Source organism: Phyllostomus discolor, chromosome 5, assembly GCF_004126475.2.
Source record: "Phyllostomus discolor isolate MPI-MPIP mPhyDis1 chromosome 5, mPhyDis1.pri.v3, whole genome shotgun sequence".
Classification (NCBI taxonomy): Eukaryota; Metazoa; Chordata; class Mammalia; order Chiroptera; family Phyllostomidae; genus Phyllostomus; species Phyllostomus discolor.
In genome coordinates, this window is record NC_040907.2 from 149,498,226 (window position 1) to 149,518,698 (window position 20,473).

The window sequence follows — 20,473 nt, forward strand, 5'->3', positions numbered from 1 at the left end:
TAGTAAAAGGTTAAAAAATTATAAAAATCCCCAAGAAAGATTAGGTTAAACAAAAATTTAAAAGGAGAAAGAAAAGAAGAAGGGAGGACAGTTCAGGATAGTATGCAGCCCACGCCTTTTCGTGGGGAAAAGGACATACACACGCATGCGTGCTGCTACATACATAACTCTTCAGAAAGGTACTCAAAACATCATTAAAAGGTTGTTTTCCAAGTCAAATGCACACACGTTAGAAAAAGGTGCCCCTTTTTTCTGGGTGGACACGGCCTGGTAGCAGGGTGCACAGACCGGTGAGCAGATGAGGGGATTTCAGCCTTTGTCGGTCCTTACAGCTGGAGAGTAAGGCTGAGTGGCTCAGGGTAGGGGTGGGGGCTTCTACTTTATGAAAAGGAGACTTTTATTTTGCAATGAAAATTTTTCTATACTACTTGAACCTTCATAGCATGACCTTAGTATATCCCTTTTATTATCTGCTTTGCACACATACACAGAGAAAAATGTTAGCCAGGTTGAAGTATAGGGCCATGTTTTGAATTCTCCTTAATAATTTGCTATATATTTTTTTTTCATGTAGTTCTGCCTTGAAAGAGTAGGACATTTGAATTTGCCTTTCAGTCAAGCCTTTCCTTTGTTCTGAGAAAACTATTTGATTAGGTTCTTCAGTTAACAAAATGAAAAGATTGTACACAGCCATTGTACCTGGAGATTTCTCTGATTCTGGAAGCTAGGCCTTCTGTCAGGTGATATGAATAATGGTGCACAATTAAGCTCAGTATAGGGCTCTGAATCCCTGTTGGTTGGGGGAATCTGGGAGGAATATTCTCTGGCTCTATAGGGTTTAGAATGTGTAGGCTGCAAAGCTTTTCGGTGCAGATAGAGCTGTTTAGAGGATGAGAGACAGCTTGTCAGGGGCCTGGCCTGGCCTGTTGGTGTCCTCCACTAGGTGATAACTTGAGGCCAAATAACCCACCTACACTGATGTTCTGCCATAGTTGTTTACTGGGGCCATTGGGCACCAAGGCAGTAGGGTGAGATAGACATTTCTACTCCTCACCATCTGGGGAAAAAGGAGATTCTCAGAAAAGGAATGGGAACTTAAACTGTGATTTTAGGGAGCTCTTTCTCCTAGGTCTAATGACCATTAGGAGCTAGAGTCCCAAAGAACATATATATACAAGCTGGAAGGATATTCAATGGTGGGGAGATGGGGAGGGGGAGGAGGGTGGCCCTGAACTTGAGGATGGGTCTGAGCTTCAGTTCTGAGAAGAGCCATACCCGGCGCCATGCCTAGGGATTTGCAATGAGAGCATTCCTCTGTATTGTTCCAGAATCTTCAGTAGTGTCGTGTTGGTACTGGAGCCTGGCCTCAGTGGGGCTGTGGGGAGGGGTGTGTTCCATTGGCAAGGAGGAGTGGAGCATGGAGAAAGGACAGGCTGGAGGGTGGAGGCGAAGGACAAGGGATACCTTTTTCAGGACATCCTTAGGGCTGCATCTTGGGGAATTATCTACATAACTAGGGGACCCACCTCGGGGCCTAACTTGGGATGTGGGTAGGGGTCAGTGCCCAGTTGTAATTTGGATAGCAAAGGAAATTTGATCACATTTGATATCCCCAGTCAGGGAGGCTGGGCATATTGATCCCATACATGTGAACTCAGCAAAGCACCAGCCTCAGCAGCAGAGAAAAGAATGGAGTGAAAGAAAATGGGACCACCTGGCCCATCAGAGACACACAGAGGGTCTTCCAAGCTGGACCCTTGAGTTGCCTCAGAACCCTACAATATTGTGGAATTTGTTCACATATACTCTGTGTCCAACCCCTTCCTCCTTTTCCTGAGGAACTATAGAGAATCTCTGAGATACAGGAATGAGGGACAATTAGAACTAGGAGGTCTGGGTGTGGAGAAAAAGAGATTGAGAGACAGAGGTTGAAATGCATTGATTGGGAGGAAATTTCATCATTTCAAATGAAGGTCAGAGGTCAGCTGTGGGTATAAGCTGCCCAATTGCACGGAGTGTCATTAGCCTAAGTTAATGCTTAACGAGGTCAAAGGGAAAAATGAGCCAGAGTAAGGGATCCTGTCAGAAGCTTGTCAAGAGGTGGACACAGGCAGTGTAATAGGGATCCAGGGGCTGATATGTAAGCGACTTTGCTATAGGTGTAGATAAACATGTTACTTGTTGCCAAAGAGTTTAATGTTAATTTTTTCACTTGCTCAACTTGGTATTTGACGCTTCTCGGCATTTGCTTTTTATCATCTTACTAAATTTATTATAAGTATAGTAAATTGTTAAAATGTTTCATAAACTATATGTGTTGTGTTGAAATGTTTTCTTCCCTTTCTGCATCTTGTTCATACAAATCCTGGTGTCCACTGACTGCTCAGTTATGGCTGCCGAACTTGTTACCCGGTGAAGCACAGCGTCCCCCAAACCAAGACGATGTGATGGTCCTCTTGACTCATTTGATCGTGCGGTCTCACGCTGTGTGGCACACCGCTTCCCCGCTCTCTCCTGCCATCTGCTCCGTTTCAGAGTACTTTTTTCTACTATAACTTATACCATATGAAGTGACAAAGGAATATGCAGCTCAGCTGTCCCAGGGGAGGTTGCTCTGGGTTGAAACATCAGTTGCTTTGCTGTGATAAATCAAGTGTAGCTGAAAACAGGTCAGACGTGAGACAGCTGCGCTTTGATTAGCCCTTCCAGAGACAACCTTCCATGGCCGGGAGAAGGATGACAGAACCACAGTGTTTTAATCTTTCGAGGTTGTGAAGAGACGGCCATGTTCATGTAGCAAAATAAAATGAACAAAGCTTATCCAATATGTCCTTAAATAATATTAATATATAAGTTTTAAGCAGTCTAGCATTTCAGCATTTAAAAATGGTGGACAGGTCATATAAGTAATTATTATTACTTGTATAAACCAGATCAAATTTTGTACTCTCTCCCTGGCTGTTGCTTTAAAAAATTTTTTAAATTTTTAAAAAATTTAGTGTCAAAAAGACTTAGTTATTTAACAGCATACTACAGTAGTGTGACCCTAGCTGTGCCCGAATCTCAAAAAATTTGGATCTCAACAATGTACTGAGAGGACAAATCATTGTTTGAAAGTTACTCAGGTTTGGGGGTTTTTTTGCCTGCAGAGAAGTGGCTTCCTTTGGAATCTGACAGACCTAAACTGCATTCGAATCACTTGGAGGGCTATTGAAATGTAGAGTTTCAATACATCCCAGATGTTTCTGATTGGGTAGGTGTGTGGTAGGGGGTCAAAGAATCTGTGTTTCTACTAAGTTTCCAGGTAGCGCAAGAGCCGCCACGGAGCTGTGGGATATGTAAGCAGCCCCCCAGGAATCCCAGCATCTCAAGGGCAAGAAATCTGTAAAAGTGGGAGGGACTACTGTGATTTGAATTGGCAAAAGATGACACGACCTTTTTTCTTTTCTTGTTTCTTTCTTTTTTGATGTCACAGGTAAGTAGTGGCTGGTGGCATAGGTTGTATGGTTTTAAATTTTATAACTTTATTTCTGACTAACATATAGTTTATGCTAAGTGAAAGAACCCAATCTGAAAAGGCTACATACTGTGTAATTCCAACTGGAATCTGGAAAAGACAAAACTATGGAGAAAGGAAAAAGATCATTGATTGTCAGGAGTTTGGGAGGAGGAGGGGAAGGGTGAGTGGGTGAAACGGGACTTGTAGGGCAGTGAAACTATTTTGTATGATGCTGTATGATGGCTACATGTAAGGATGTCCAAAATTTGGAAATCGTACTTTAAGATGTCAGTTTCACCCATTATTAACATTTAGTTGAAGCTTTCCCACTTTTTATTACACATGTATAACATGTATAATTTCACACGATTAAGCTCATACTTGACATTTTGTAATCTGCCTTTTCCACTTGAACATTTTTATAAGCGAGCACCACCCTTAGGCATTGTCAACTGGTCTTTTCTTTTTTCATTTCAAAGGGACTTTTATTTTTAGGTTAACAGGGGGAAGAATTTTTTAAAATTTAAAATTTATTTTTAGTTACAGTTGACATACATCAGTTTCAGGTATACAGCCTCATGACGCGGTCACTCTGATAAGTCTAGCACCCACCTGGCACCATGCATCGTTATTTACAGTGTGAGAGCCCTCTGATCTTTCTCTGTCCCTCCCCTACCCCCGCAAACTGAAGGGCCTTTGCCCAGCTGAAACTCTGACCCAGGTGGGCATGACAGAAAGTGGTGAAATGCCAGGACCCTGTGCCTGAGAGAAGACCAGAGCAGACTTGAGGAGACCAGGAGAAGCAAAGGCTGCTGAGAATAAGAACTGAAGGCCTTGCATCTGGGAGCCATGGATCAGGGTGAGGTAGGCCTGGGGGGGGCAGGAGAGAGCAGACAATCTCAGGTTTCCTCCTGGGCCTTTAAGCCCAGACCACCTTCTGAAACCATTTTCTAGAGTGGGAATTGCAGACTACTCTACTTTCCTATGTGTAAAATGAAGATAGTAAAATGCACCTGGGCAGGGGAGATGTGAAAATGACAGGTGCTGGATGTAAAGTGCCTGCCCATGCTGGTGATGTCCAGGGTGATGGCTCTTCTGAGACCTGGGGGACTGCGCTTGATCAGGAACAAAACTCAACTCAGTGCTGCCTGCTGAGGACATGAGGGGGGTACATTTCCACTCGGGTAGGTTTCCTCCAGGCCAGAAGGTGCTCAAGAAATGGGTTTGGTTGGGTTTGGTTGTTGTTACTGGGTTTGGGGGGTGGAGGGGGATGGGTGGTGGCAGAGAGAGTTGGCTGAGAACCCTCCCCAACCTGGCTTGACCGACTGGCGCCAACTTGTGGGAATGGTCTAGTGACTTCAGCTCTGCATAAAACTGTAGGTGTTTATGTGCCCTGACGTGGAGTGGCGTTTTGGCCTCCAACCTACAGCAATGCCATTTGCAAATAGATGAATTTTTCTGGTGCACACCAAGAATTAGTACTAACAAATGCTGCCGTATGGTCTTCTGTATTCAAGTGTAAGAAGAGAGCATTTTAATCAATACTAAGTTTAGTAGCATTAAAAATGATGCACTTGCTAAAAAATTAAATTAAATTAAAAAATTAAAAATCAGCCCTGGCCAGTGTGGCTAGCTTTGTTAGAGCGTTGCCTGTAAACTGAAATGTTGCTGGTTCGATTCCCAGTCAGGGCACAAGCCTAGGCTATGGGTTCAGACCCCAGTCAGGTGGCTTACAAGAGGCAACAGACCAATGTTTCTCTCTCTCTCTCTCTCTCTCTCTCCCTCCTTCCCTCCTTTCCTCCCTCCCTCATTATGTCCCTCTCTAAAATCAGTGAACATGTCCTCAGGTGAGGATTTTAAAAAATGTTTGGAAAAAAATTGGTTGTTGGGCCTGAAACCATACCAATGGAATAAAACTCCTAGGTGGCACTCAACAGTCTGCATTTTAACAAACTTCCTCGGACTGGGGACTCTTATGCACACGGAAGACTGAGAACCATTTTTTTTCTTTTTCTTTTTAAGGACCAGGGCAGGTTTATGTCCTTCTAGGCCAGGCTTATTGCAAAGAGCAGAAGAGGAGGCTTGCCAACCTCCAGAGTATCTTCCCACCTGTTCTCTGTTGCCTGAAATATCTTTAGCAGCAAATCTTATTCTTTCCTCCATAATGGGATGCCAAAGGCTTACCCAGACACTCTTCCCAGGAAAGGCACACACTGACAAATGGGACTTTTTGTCTGTGTTGTGATGTCTGCTTTCAACAGGGAAAAAGAGCTGACAGAACCATTTATGGCTGCTGACCAGCTTTTACCTTCACCTGTGCTCCCATCAATACCAGTCAGGCAGAGATAGTTCTCGCCTGCCAACCTTCTGTTCCCGGGCCTGGCACCAGGGCAGGGACTCTGACCCCAGGAGCCTAGCCCTCTGAATGAGTGTTTTCTGAATTAAAGTTTCAAGCGTACATCAATAGGCGGTCTTTATATATCTTCTTTTTGGAAGAAGTGTTAGGCTAGAGAAGTGGTCTTGACTTTGGCTATACATTACAATCCCTTAGAGAGCTTTTACTACTCCTCATACCCAGGTCTCCTTCCAGATCATTTGGCTTCCAAGTGATTCCAGTGTGTGGCCAAGGTTGAGATCCACTGGCAGTGTTGTCAGAATGGGCGTTCTTTGTAGATGCCCAGGGAAGGCCCACTGGCTAAGACGAACAAGTTGGACAGGAATCCACAGATGCTGACTGCCCTTGGAGGGCGGTCTGCAGGCTGAGAACAGCCCCAGGCACGTGGGGCAGAGGAGACAGGACAAGTCCAGGATGGGTGGCTGGACTGGTGGGACGCAGAGCTCCACCAGGGCCATGGCGCACTGGGACGGCAGCCGCACTTGGGTGTTTTGGCTGGATCACTAAAGAATAATCCAAGAAAATTTGCAATATTTTATAATACCTTTCCAATATTTTTATTAAACGTAGGAAATGACTTAAAAGATGGTATCATCTGCAAGAAGTCTAGTTTTTAAAGTTCAGTAAAAAAATAAATCAGAAAACATGTTGTTTCCTTTTAGCTCCTTAAGTGCATTCACAAAGGATCATGAAAAGGCAGGTTTTTGCATATTTTTTTTTACTCCCTCTTTCCAGGAAAGGTGGAATGCAAAGTAATGTTGATCAGGGAAAATCCCTGTTTATCTGATTTTTTATTTTAATTTTTTAAAGAAAAAGGCTTAAAATTATAATTATTTTTAGGCATATTTCTTTTTTTCTTTTTCCATTCAATATTACTTTGTATTAGTTTCAGGGGTACAGCATAGTGGTTAGGCAATCATACTTTATAAAGTGTCCCCCAATGGTCCAGTATCCACCTGTCACCATGCATAGTTATTACAATAAGAAAATCTCTGTTTAATCTGGGTTTAGGAATGGGTTAAGGAGGATCTTATATTACAGCGACTCTTTGCAAACAAAAACAGCAAGGAACTCCTCCTCCCTTCTTATTTCCCACACCTTAACGTCAGGTCCAGTTCTGGAGTTTCATCGTTTCAGTATCTGCCGGGCTGACCCTCCTCTTACTGCCAGGATCCAAGTGTATACCTGCCCCTTCACACCAGGAAAATGCTGTGCCTGTCAGCACGCCCGTCCAGTCCATTGTCTGAAGGTCAGGGCCCTATTCAGGTAATGTTTTTAAACCTCAGTTTTCACCAGGCCGCTTCCTCCTTGAGAGCCTGCAGCAGCTCCCCAGTATCTGCTTAATCAAGCCTTTTGTCTTGACTGAGATTCACTCAGTCTCACCTTGAGCCCCTAGAACTGACCAGTGGCTGCCTGTGGATTATCTACACCTACTTGGTTGGGCACCCTTAGAACATCTCACAGCTGGCTCAGTATCTCCAACTTACACATTTCTAAGATCAAATTGGAATAGAAATCTCTGTAATATTTTCTTTGGTATTTATGGAGGCAAAGAAAACATCCAGGCTCTTAACCTCTTTGTGCCGTGAATGGATTTTTTTAAATGTGATGTTGGTCACTAGGTCTGCTGATTCTTTAGCTCACTTCCTCCTTTTTTCATGTTTACACAATTTCACATTATTGACTCTGGATTTCTTTTTAAGACCCTGCTCATCACTTTTATAGTACATTTTATTTTTTATTAAATTTTAATATTAGTCTGTTATAGAAAATTTAAAATGTCTGATAAAAAATAAAACTTATAATCTGGTATTCTTGGATCTTTAGGCTTGAAACTTCTGACCTTTCTTTGACCTTTTCTCCCTGATTCTTTATCTCCCATCACCAGTCAATTCATCTTTAGATGAATTTCATCCGTCTCTGTCCCTTCCTGTCCATTCCTTCAGCAATAGCCTTGACACCTTATGGACGATGGACTACGCCAATGGCCCCCCATTTCATCTCCCTACTTTCAGTCTCTTCCCTTCCCTAAATTTATTTCCTTAAGTTGCCCCTTCCATCATGTCTCTCTGCTCATGAATAGTCTTTGATGTCTCCCTGTTCCTTGCTGGATAAACTATGAGCTCACTAGCCTGACCTTCAAAGGCCTTCACAATCAGGACCCAACCACACATTTTAGACATAACTAACCCACTGTTGCGAACCCACAACTGTTCCTGTTCTAGCCCCCCAGCCTGAGGCCCAGCTCAAGCCATCCCTCCCGCAATCCAGATCATTTCTAGGACACAGGAGAAGAGCACCGTGATGAGAGTATACAGCGTCTACTCCCGTCTCTGCAGCTTCCTGGCTGTGCAAACCTGAGCAATTCTCACCATCACTCAGGTCTTCATTGTTTCCTATCAAGTGACAGGTTATATGCAGACTCAGTTCTTTGCAGCTTTAAGTTTTATTTTTATGTAACTGGAATTTGTAGCACTTCAGGTAGTACTACTTATTGGTCATTTAATCTCCAGTCGAATAGCAATTTTTGAACTATTATTTGGTTCACATGACATCTTTTGTATTTTATATCTTAAATTGGTTTTTTGGGTCCTAAACTGAAAATAGTTTTGTTTCTTTAGTTTATGGAAGTAATACAAACTAATTTTTAAAAATTCATATGATTTAGATAGGTAACAAGTAAAAACTACTCATAATTCTTTACTGGGAACAGGGAAGATCAGAGAGCTGGGGGAATCCTAAGAAGGGAGTGACTGATTTAAGGTTTTGAGATGAAGAGACCTGGAAGCTGAATCCTTGTGCAAAATAGAAATTCACAAGGCAAAGAGGGTGAGGAACAGCAGCCTGGTAGTGGAACAGCAAGTACAAAGGCTCAGAGGTGAAATTGTCTGGGCTGTTGGGGTCTAGTGAGAAGCTGAAAGTGGCAAAAAGTTGGGGTATTAGAGGGAGAGATATAGTCAAAAAGTAAGCTTGGGATGTAGGAGATGAGGTTTATAGGCAGTGGGAAGCCCTTGAAGACTTTCGCTCGGGGGTTTTCCTGACTGGGGAGAAGAATGGAGGACTTGTAGGGAGGCCTGGGCATGGGGACACTGCTGGCTGGGAGATCAGTATGAAGGCGACTCTCCTGGGCCCCAGTCCAGGCAGTGGCAGCAGGATACCAACCTGAGGCCCTGGGATAACGTGAGGGGTGTGCTTTCGGGCCTCATCTGGGCAGAGGAAAACACTGATGGCTGCAGGGCCACCAGCTCCCCAGGACAGCTGTGCCAGGACACAGTGCTGAGCCATCACAATGGAGCCCGAGGCTGAATAAATCAGCAGCTCTGGTCCTGTCTTCATTTACAATGTCAATATTTTGTTCACCAGGAATGTTTTTGCATTAATTTTGATTTAAAAAATATCATACTCTTATTATCTCAATTTACTGGATTTGGGGGACTCCCTCTTCAAGTTTAATGTTATTTGTTTTACAGAAGACGTGTATTTATCTTATTTTTTACACCAATACTCAGCGAATGCACACTGAGGGAGGCACGTGTGGACACAGAGATAACCTCAACATGAATCTTGCCCTGAGTAATGCAGGAAAGAGGTCCCTTCAGCCACCTTGTGACCCATGTGAAACCAGAGGACAGATACAGGCAGAGACTGGGTGAGCCACACAAAGTAGCTTTCTTTCGGATAATTCCTGTCTCAAGGCTGAAGCCTCTGACCACCACCCATCATTTTGAAACAGAACATCACTTTTTAGTGCCTAGACTACTATTTCCATGTGACAGAACTTGTCCTACCACCAGCTTCCCTACTCTGCCCTTTTCATAGCCGCTTCTAGTCCTCGCCCAGCTTCCCCATGCCCGCTTCCTCCAGCCTGGCCTTGTGGTTTTATTGGTATTATATTTAGATTTGCAAATTAAGCAGCCAAGTCTGCTTTCATCTAAATGGTGAGTCCACCGTGGAGCTGGCCCAGAAGTGTTGACAGTCCCTACCTGATGTAATAACCAGAGGCAGCCTCTCAAGGCTGAGTTAGCACTTGCAATGCCATTCACAGATGCAGGTACCGAGGCCCAGAGATGTCATGATACTTGTCTCAGCCCACACAGCTTTGAAATCCTGACTCCTGATTTTGCCTGTCATTAAGGTAGTCACAGAAATTTGACAGTGAGACAGACTTATGGATTATCGTGGGTCAACCCCCTTTTGTAGGAAGGAAACTACTGCAGGGAAGTGTTGCCATTGCCCCAAGATGAACCAGCTGAGGATTCCGTCTGCTATTTCCACCATACCCTGTTTTTCCCTTGCCACGCATGGCCGGATTCTCCTGCCAGAGGACCAGCTTTTCCACGGCAGGATTGTGTCAGCCACAGGCCAGAGCCACATCTCAGTCAAAAGCCCAGTAAGCCCTCCAGTGGTTAGGCTCAGATCATCAACTGCAACAATAGTGAATGCCAGCACTTAATGAGCACGAATTATGTGCCAGGTGCTTTGCAGGCATTATCTCATTTAACCCTCACAGTGATAGGTAGGCCCTATAATTATCCTCATTTAAAAAATTGTTATAAAAAATAACCACATCAGATTTACCATGTTAGCTCTTTTACACGCACAGATCAGGGGTGTGTTCACATACACACTGTGTATTCACATCGCTGTGATTATCCCAGTTTTACAGATGTAAAAGTGTTGCTCCCGGAAGTTAATTTCCCTCAGGTTCTTCAACTGGCAAACAGCAGAGATGGGGGTCGAAACCTGGCTGTCTGACTTCAGAGCCTGTGCTTTCAACTACTGCTAGGTGTCACCTGCTAACTTGTTTTAATGTGGCCCCTCCTCTGAGCAGGTGACCATGTGCCTCTTCAGGCACCTCCCTTTCTGTCCCTTCAGAAGGCATCTGGTCCCTCTATCAGCCAAGTAGTTTCTACTGGGGACACATGTGCCCCACCACTGCGCTGCTACCCGTCTTCAAGGTCAGACTTGTTGCCAGAGGGAAACATGGAATCTTAGAGGCCTCTTGCAGTCTTTAGGGAAGGGCAGAGAAGAAAGAGGAAGGGACAGATGGCAGGCGGAAGTGGAAAGAGAGAGGATGGTTCACCCAGGTGGCAGGAGAGAATGCGGCAGGAAGCTCTCTGGGTTCCAGCACATGCTCAGAGGTAGCGTGGCTGAACTCAGCTGGAAGGAGGCCTCAACATCAAAGCCTCATGAGTGCTTTTACGATACATTGGTCAGAAAGACAGCCTCGGAGTACTGGCATGGAAGGAAAGCATGCACTTTACCCATGAGCCTCTTGCAGCCTGGGTTGTCTTGCTAACCCTCCTATTAACTAGAGAAAGTAATTTGCAAGTTTTTCCAGACACTCTATCATTTCTTTCTTTTTCCCCTACTGAGATTCGCAAATACTTTGTGGTAGTCTTTGGCATGTCTGAGCTGCTGCTCTGGGTTGGAGGCAGACAGAAACTGGGCTGACTTGACACAACCACAAGTAGCGAAGATGCTACTAAAACCCTGAGTCCTTAAAAAACAATCCTGGCACGCTCTCCCCTAGCAGAAGCAGTTAGGCATGGAACCTGCTGCCCTGAGACCGATGAGAGGATGAGGAACCTATGCCATATGGGCTTTAAGAAGTCCTTAGAAGATTTGCCACTTGGTGTGACAGAAAATGTCACGACTCTTCCCATCCCCAACTGTAAGGGTCCTGCAGGGCTGGAACACTTTCCTTCCTCTTTGCATTTGAGAAACCTTTCTGGTTCTTGCCGTCACCCATCCACACAGCAGGGAGGGGCTTGGGAGAAGGGAATACATCAGCCTATGAAACCGGTGATTCTCAAATTTGTAATACCAAACAACAAATAGTTCTAATCATATTTCAGAAAATTCTGAAAATGCAATCCTGTGTACTTCTAGAAAATGAATGTGACTTAAGACTTTGAGTGTGTTCTTTTAAAAATTAATTTTGCAGGGGGTTGGGGGATGAGTCTTAGCTGTGTCTACTTGGTACACTATAACATTGACACCCACTGGTCAAACATCCACTTACACAGCACAGTGTTTTCAGGGTCCATGGAGCATGGAAGGGCATTTCCCATATATTGCAAAAGAAACTGACTCATCGTAAGCTCATTTCACTGGGCTCTGAGTAAACAGATATGGGCGAGCATGATGTGTAGGAATGGAAGTGGAGGGAAGCATTATAATTCTTAGAAATCATTCAGAAACATTTCTCAAAAACACATTTTTAAAAACTTTGGAACAATATCTAGTTGGTCAAACAAGAATAGGATCACGGGTCCCCTAAATGTACTATTTTATGGCAAGTATGAAAAATAACTTCATTATTCTTTTTTATTGTGATAAAATGCGTATAATATGAAACTCACCATGTGAACCTTTTCCCAGTGCACAGCTCGGGGCGTTTAGTACATTCCCAATGCCGCACCGTCACCGGCACTGCCTGGTGGCGCAGTGTTTCCATCCGCCCAGAGGGAAGCCCCCTGCACGCAGAGCAGCCTGTAGCAGTTTTAAAGCAGACTTGTTTCTCAGTGAACATTTGGGGTAGTGACATCGATGGCTTTTGTTTTAGTTATTTTAAGAGGTTGTCTTCAGAATTCTTAAGGTATATTAGCCTTGATCATCTGGGACTGATTTGGCAACTGTGATGATCTTTCAATATGGACATGATATGAAATCAAGTCTTTCCAGAGTAGAAAGAGAACTTGGACCCTGAACAGGTTATAGAGACCATTCTAAAGGCAAAACACTCACATATGTAGAGAGGGCTCACTTTTCCAATGACTTAGCATTACATTTTCCATGTTCCTTTTTGGAAGTGTATTTCTTTTTTTTTTTTTTTTTTTTTTTTTGTGAATAAAAGAGGTTTATTCAAGTGCTGGCTTCCTGAGAAGATGGAGGGCTTTCTTCCCAAAGCCCATCTCCCTTCTCGGTACAGGCAGAGGTTTTTGTAAGGAGGGAGAGGGGAAACAGAATGGAGAGATCAAGGGAAGTGTATTTCTTATGTTTGTATTTAGTTCTCCGGTATTTACTTGTACTAAAATATTGTAAAATGACTGTTTCCTTCCTGTTCAGTATTGAATATGGACATTAACAAGCTTTATATGCCTGAAAGATTTTTCTTCCTTCTACAGCTTTTTATACTTGGAGCCAGGTGAAGTTATCAAAGAAACAAGAATAAAACATTGAACGTGGGAGGGCATTTCTTCTAACTTTGAGCTCAACTCTCTAGTCCTCTAGTCCAAGCACCCTTAGTCACGGCTCCACCCTGGGAATTCCTGCAGAGGTGTGGCCTGCCTCCCCTGACCTTTCCCTCTTTCTTATCACCACTTTCCTGAACAATATCCCATTCTTTCAGCTCACAGCTGTTATTGAGCCCCCTCTCTGTGTGGGAGGTAGAAGAGCACCAGTCTCTGCCCACTTGGTCCGAGTTGGTATTAGGTCAATATTAGATCAATGATTCCTGCCTGGGTGTCAGTGACAGAAAATGACTTAATGCCTGAGCCCATTGCACTTAGTGGTGTTTAATTCTGAAGGAGGAATCGGAGACATTGCCTTATTCTGAGTAGAAGCCTCTCTACTGACACGATCTGGGGCATCAGGAAAGCCCAGGCCAGAAGGATTTGGCTCGGTGGGGGGCGTTCACTGAGCTCTTTCTCTCTAGTCAGCATAGTGTTACAACAACCCCTATTACGATATATATTATCATTCCTGTTTTCTGGTTGATAAAGCTGAGGCTAAGAAAAGATTGTGACCTTTTCAAAGACCATGAGCTAGTAAGTGCAGAATAAGTATCCAAACCCAGGTCTGCCTGACTCCAAAGTTCACGTGCTTCCCAGCACAACAAAAACACCTCTCAGGGGCACCTCTTAAATTACACCGCAGCAATCCTGCATTCTCAGTCTACACGGAAGACCAACTCGGCTCTTCATAATTATGACTCATCTTCAGACTACACGAACTATTGTGGGTGTGTTTTGTTTTATTTTATATCTTATTTTATTTTATTATTTCGGCTGGAAGCAATGCTCTACCCTCCACTCCCTGTAGCCATTTGGCCTGCGTGGATCCCCCCACCCCTCACAGCAGAAGGGCCTGACCTGAAAGGGTAGCAGTGTGCCTGAGGGTCATTCGCATTCATGCCTGCAGAATGAAGGAACAGAAACACCCCTTGAGCCTGACACAGGGAAAGATATTCCCAGACAAGGTGATAAGCCTGGCACAGCCTGTATGCACTCTTTGTCTTTTGGTAAAGAAGTATTCCAGGCCTAAAGGCCTGTGGGGTTTTGCAGTTTTGCGGTAATGTCGTTAAGTGGGGTTTTGAAATACCACGCTCATGAGACTGCCTTTCCCAGCAGTTCTGTATTGGAATTTCTTGATTAAATGTCTTTCTCCCCAGTAGACTTTGTGTTCCTCAAGGGCAGTGACCAGATCAGTGCCTGCTTGCTGTACAGGAAATGCTGGATAAATGTTTCTTGCCTGAAGAAAGGAAAGACTGAGGGACGAATGAATGAAACAGTGAATCACTGATCAGAGGGGAGGGGCACAGGGGGCTGGATGACACACAGACACACACAACAGTGTGGTGTTAGCCAGAGGGAAATGGGGTGGGTGGGTGGAGGTGGGCAAGGGGGAAAATGGGGACAGAAAGAGACTTCGCTTGGGGCTACGGGTGCACAATGTGGTGTGCAAATACTATTTTGCTGAGTTGTACACTTGAACCCTGTTTGGTTTTGTAAACCAATATGACTCCAATAAATTCAATAATTTTTAAATTAAAAAAAAGAAAGAAAAGATAAGAAAAAGAAGGCAGCTGCAGAGGTGCTAAGTCTCAACACAATAAGATACCTAGATCTGGCACCTGATGAGCGGGAGCATTCTTTAACAATGTGTATCAATAGGATCTCAAACACATCTGAGTGAGCATGGGATTCAAGTTTGGGCCTGGAAACATGTAAAAGCCTGAAATACTGACAGCATGACTCTGTAGGGCTTCGCTGGGGGTTCTGACTAGTAAATTAGTTGCCTTTTAATTTTTAAAAAAGTTGAGAAAAAAATTTAGAATACCAACTTAGCTAGAATGTTTTATTGGCCAGTAAATGACATGAGGAAAAAAAAAAAGGAGTGTGTAGCCTACTTATCCTCCTGTCAGACAAACACTGAGGTGTAGTTAATTCTAGAAAGGGCTTTGCTGGTGTTACTTGAACAGGAAACTTCAAATCTCCGAGCCTTGGCTTTCTTACCTGAGAAATAAAGAGGCTGAACAGATGGTCTCTCAGTCCTTGACAGGCAAACCTCTATGATCTGGGGTGGTGGGGGGCTTTCCCACTGATGTCTGTGCCCCTACACACTGCAGGGGGAGGTGGGTCAGTCTCATAGCTCATGGAATCTGTGGCCAGCACTGGCTACATCATTTCTGGGGCCCAGTATACATGAAAATGCAGGGCCCCTTGTTGAAAATTATTCAGAATTTCAAGACTGCTATAGCAGAGCACAAAACCAAGAATGGGGCTCTTGGAGCACTGGGCCTATATGAGTGCACGGTCACATTATCGGATGCTCTGTGGCCTCTGTTGTGCTCCTTACACTGTGGGAAGGGATGAGATCTGGATGGGGTAGGTCTGGGGCCACAGCTAGCCTGGGGGAGGCGGGGATATCCCTGGGGCTATGAGTTCTTTTCTCAGGAAAGCAGCTAATGGAGAACCATGACTCACTTAAGGAGGGACTACGTGTCCCTGAAACTAACCTCCTTGCCTTGCTTTTGAAATGAGCAGTGAAACAGCCAAGCTGGACTGAGGGAAAATGACCTGTTTGGGATCTGAACCATAAAGGGTTGTAAACATCTGAGTTAAAAGTAAGCCTGCAAGTGTAGCTTCTGATGGATGCCCTTCCAGAAGGGAAATGAGGCAGGACAGGTGGGAGGAAGTGGGTCAGACCAGGAGAGCAGGGGCGGATAACCCTTAGCTGTCTGGTTAAGTAGACTTAAAAGGTTTCCTTGGCAAGGCCATTTCTATAATTGGCAAGAGCACTGGAGCTCTATTAGCTTGGAGGCAGAATCTAGGATCAACAAGGAGGCTTGAGCATCTGACGTTGCATCAGACAGCAGCCCCACACCAGCTGGGATCCCCCACATATACACCCTCTCACTATTCTCAACAGTGCCAGAGAATCAGGCAAGCTGTTTCCTGACATCTGGATGAGACCGATACCAATTTAAAAAGTCATGGGGGGAGATAGAGGATTGCTTTATAATAGAACTAGAATAAGCTTTTTGTTGTTGTTATTAAGTTGCATCCTTGAAACCCATCCATCCATCAGCTTCAGAAAATATACATCACAGGCCACAGGAGACCAGGAAGGAGAGGGTGAATATTGCAGCAGAAACTATCCCAGCTGATGGAAGGGTTATTCCAAATCCATGCCTCATAGACATAGCTGCAGAATCTTCATGTGTAGCTGAGAAGACATTAAAGGATGGACAAGCAAACACATATCACCTCCCTTCCATCCCTTGACCTCTTGTCTCTTATCAAATGGCGTTCCATCCGTAGACCTCAGGGCAACACACACTGCTCAAGTCAACAGCAGCATGTCTGCATCTGTCCAGCGTTTGGCCATTGGGGCAGATCCATAAGCCCTTGGGCTTCTAAATGGCTATGTTATTACTTAGTTTGCTTTTTATCCCACCTCTAAGGGTTTCCACCCAAGGCTCATGAAGTCTACTTACAGAGGTAGAAACAGAGACTATTCCAAGATGATCTTATGCCTGGATTCTTTTCCTGTTCCTATTTCTCTACCCAGGAGAGAACAACATATACCTCGGTGGTGCATGTGGTTTGTGGAATCTAGTTTTGTTAGACATGAAATTTGAAAAAAACAATGAACCTCATGTCATGACTGGTATGGCTCAGTGGATTGGGCATGGTCCTGCAAAGTGAAAGGTCATCGGTTTGATTCCCAGTCAGGGCACACCTGGACCGTGGAGTCAGTCCACAGTGGGGGCGCATGTGAGAGGCAACCGATTGATGTTTCCCTCGCACACTGATGTTTTTCTCCCTCTTTTTCTCCCTCCCTTCCCCTCTTTGTAAAAACGAATTAAAAAACACATTAAAATATGGGCCTAACTACTTCTAGCCCTTCCCCTTGACAACCCCTTACTCAAATCTTCCCAGACAGAAGAAAATCAGTCCAGTAAGCAGAGGCCACATCAACTGCAAAGTTACATATATTGTATTCTAAACTTTAAATACAAACTGCCACTATAGAAACATACAAATGAATATGTGCTTCTTGGTCTGAATCAGAGTTTTTCAACAGTGGCACTACTAACATTTGGGGCTGGACAATCCTTTGTTGTGAGGACTGCTCTGTACAATATAGGATGTTTAGAAGCACCCCTGGCATCTACTACTAAGTGTCTATAGCACCACCTCCCCTATTTTGATAATCAAATGTTCCCTTGGGGGCAAAAATGTCCCTGGTAGAGAACTTCTGATCTAAATGATGTGGCTATGTCTTGGGGGATGGCAGGGGAAGGCTACTCCTCCAGAGTCTATTAAAAAGCCAAAGAAAGCCATCCAGTATTTCAAGTTCCCCATAACAAGCTGTCATTGAACTTCTCTTTCTTTTCCTCAACCATTTCTTTAATGAGCCTAGATTTCTTGATGTTATTGCATAAGAGCAATAGTTAGATCCTCTTTGAAAGTGAACCAAACTAGTACATTCTACACAGAACAGAAGAGGTTAGTCATCTGTGGGGAAAAACCAGAGATTGTCTACAAATGTGTGCCTAAAACATTTGGCACCCGCCCAATACAGGGGGCGGGGCCAGAATGTATTGTGGTTCAGTTCTTGGAAACCTAATTAATTGTGTCATGGCCCATTTAGAGACTGGTTTCATGCAGAGGAAGGAGTTGTTCAGACATGGCACCCAGGTGATCACTGGATTCAGGAGAGAGCGTGCCTTGGACGTGTGGGCTCTGGTTTAGGGTTTTCCTGGCACAGCCATAAGTGAGAAAGAGTGCCTTGAGTTTCCTTAGCTGGTAATCCTGAATCCACACATACTAAGCAAATTTCTAATAATGTGGCTCCCAGGTAGCTTTTCCACAAGGACAAAGATGCTTTGTCTGAGTATTTCATCCATCCATGTGACACAAGATGGCCCAGCTGAGTGGATTCTCAGATGATACCATGCAGTGTGAAGAGAATGGGAAGCCACATTTCCCAGGAAGTCCATCTTAGCTCTACCATCAGGTGCTGTGCCTCCTTTTTCTCCTCCTACATCAGCACTGGCCTCTAACCTAAGCTTATAAAGAACATGAGGAGAGATGCTCCCAGATAGATGTATGTGAATTGAAAAGTGGCTCTATCCACCGTGAGCCCCTGGACAACTATCTGCTCTGTGTGCCTCTCCAGTAAAAGGGGGTTGGATCTGTTACCAAGAATAGGAAGTGAGACAGTAGGGAGTTACACTGATTATGAACAAATATTATTCAGTGCACTGCAGCCCATGTTATCATAATTGGTCTTCACAACAAGCCTGTGAGGAAGACATCTCTAGTTTTATTTGACAGTTGAGGAAACTGAGGCTTAGGGAAGTTGAGGGTCTTTCTTCAGAATCATAACTATTAACTGGCAATTGGAGACCAGCCCTTTTGGGATCCAACTACATTATCCTTCTAAATACATCAGAACTATCTTCTAGCTAACTCATGTGGATATTGTCTAGAATCATTCTCTGACCCCTGTGTTCAAAGATGGGCAGCTTTCAAAGCAATAAGAAAAGAGTTTTAAAATACTGTGAAAACTGCCCTGGCTGGTGTAGCTCAGTGGACTGAGTGCTGGCCTGTGAAGCAATGGGTCACTGGTTTGATTCCTAGTCAGGGCACTTGCCTAGGTTGCAGGCCAGGTCCCCAGCAGTGAGGCACTCGAGAGGCAACCACACATTGATGTTTCTCTCCCTCTCTTTCTGCCTCCCTTGCCCCCTCTCTAAAAATAAATAAATAAAGTCTTTAAAAAATATTGTGAAAACTGTTTGTCTCAAATACATCAATAATTCAATCAGGACATATTTCCTGAGGATCATGGTATTGTGGAGGATCATGGTAAAATAACAGTATTATGGATGTAACATATGTTAAGCATGGTTTCCATGCCTAAAGGATCACACAGTGTCAGAGTTGAGAAGGTCTTTGAGAATTGTCTGGTCTGAACTCCACATTTTGTAGGGGCGGGGGCACAGGGGAGATGAGGTTCTATCCAGGACATTGTCGTAGAAAAGGAAAGACAAGGGCATATGTGGAAGCATCATAAAAGAAAGACTACAGGGTGAGCGGAGGTGCCCAGAGAAGGATGAATCAGACTTCCGGCTGCTGCTGCTAACTGTTGACAGAAACAAGGAGGACCAGTGAGGGCACTAAATGGCAGAAAGGTGAAAAGAAGGTGATTTGTTTCTGAAGAATTGAAATTGGCCAGTCAAGTAACTGAAATGCCAATTGACCATTTCAAGACTTGAGAAGAAAAGTCATATCCCAGAATCTGTTAAATGAGATCTCCAAGTGAGAGTCATAGCATTAAGACCCAGACACCTATGGCAGGACTCTGTCATGCTCACTAGTTTTATTAGCCACTTAGATCAAGGCAGAGAAGTGATGTTGGTCACATCTACAGTCCATACAAAGCTTGATGCCACAAATGCCAGAATCAACACATAAAATAAATAAAATAGCCAGAAGGAAGAACTGAAACTAACATGAGATTTATCAAGGATCAATGTAAATGTCCTGTTTATGTTCAGAAAATCAATTGTGAACCTATGGAATTAATAAAAATAACAATATTGATATTGATAACTACCATTTTAAAATCCAACAATTATTATGTGTGAGGATCACTATGTGTCACTACTTCACAAAATAATTTATTTAATCCTTTCAATAGTCATAGGAGATCAGTACAGCTATATTAGCAAAAGAGGAGAAACTGGGACCAGGGAGATTAAATAACACTTCTAAAGTTACACATATGTTAGTTTGACTGAAAAATACCACACCCTTTAACCAATAAGATGAAGGTTGGGAGACTTGGCTTAATCAGACTCACGCCAAAGACCCTTTTTATTTTTAAAACTAAATGAAACTACAAAGAAATATGCAAGCACAGATGATGAGTCTCTGGGAGGTTATTAAAAGTATATAAACATAAAATTTGCTTTTCAAACTAGTTTCACTAACTTGAAAAGAATAAAGTCAATGTGATCAGGACTGGACATTTTGAAATGTTTACCTAGAAGTATAAATTTTTTATGATCATAAGCATGTGGAAGAATTGGGAACTGAGGTCCTACCTGGGTATCTGATGATATTATAAAATCCAGGGAAAGTCATGGCTAAGAATCAATTAAAAGATCCTGAGAGTTTATGAGTTCCTATTAACAGACAAACCTACTTCATATCGTGCCGCAATGGGAGGAAAAAGAGAGGATCTGTGCTCACATATTTCTGTGGTCACATACAACTTGGCCACCTTGCCTTCCTCAATTCTTCCCCAGCAGAAAGTCTCAGGGTGAATATTTATCCCCAATG

General features: G+C 43.7%; 1 protein-coding gene across 3 annotated transcripts in view; it reads right to left on the reverse strand.

Annotated features, from left to right (window-relative positions):
• The window catches only part of BLNK (B cell linker), a 75,345-nt gene that overhangs the window by 51,950 nt on the left and 2,922 nt on the right, over positions 1–20,473 (reverse strand). The window contains exon 1 of one of the 3 annotated variants that reach the window (XM_036027083.1): positions 4,112–4,140. The exons of the other annotated variants lie outside the window; for them this stretch is intronic. Within the exon in view, the coding sequence (XP_035882976.1) occupies positions 4,112–4,125 (14 nt within the window). The 5' untranslated portion in view covers positions 4,126–4,140. Of the gene's footprint in view, positions 1–4,111; positions 4,141–20,473 lie in introns of those variants that run through there. 3 annotated transcript variants of the gene reach the window in all.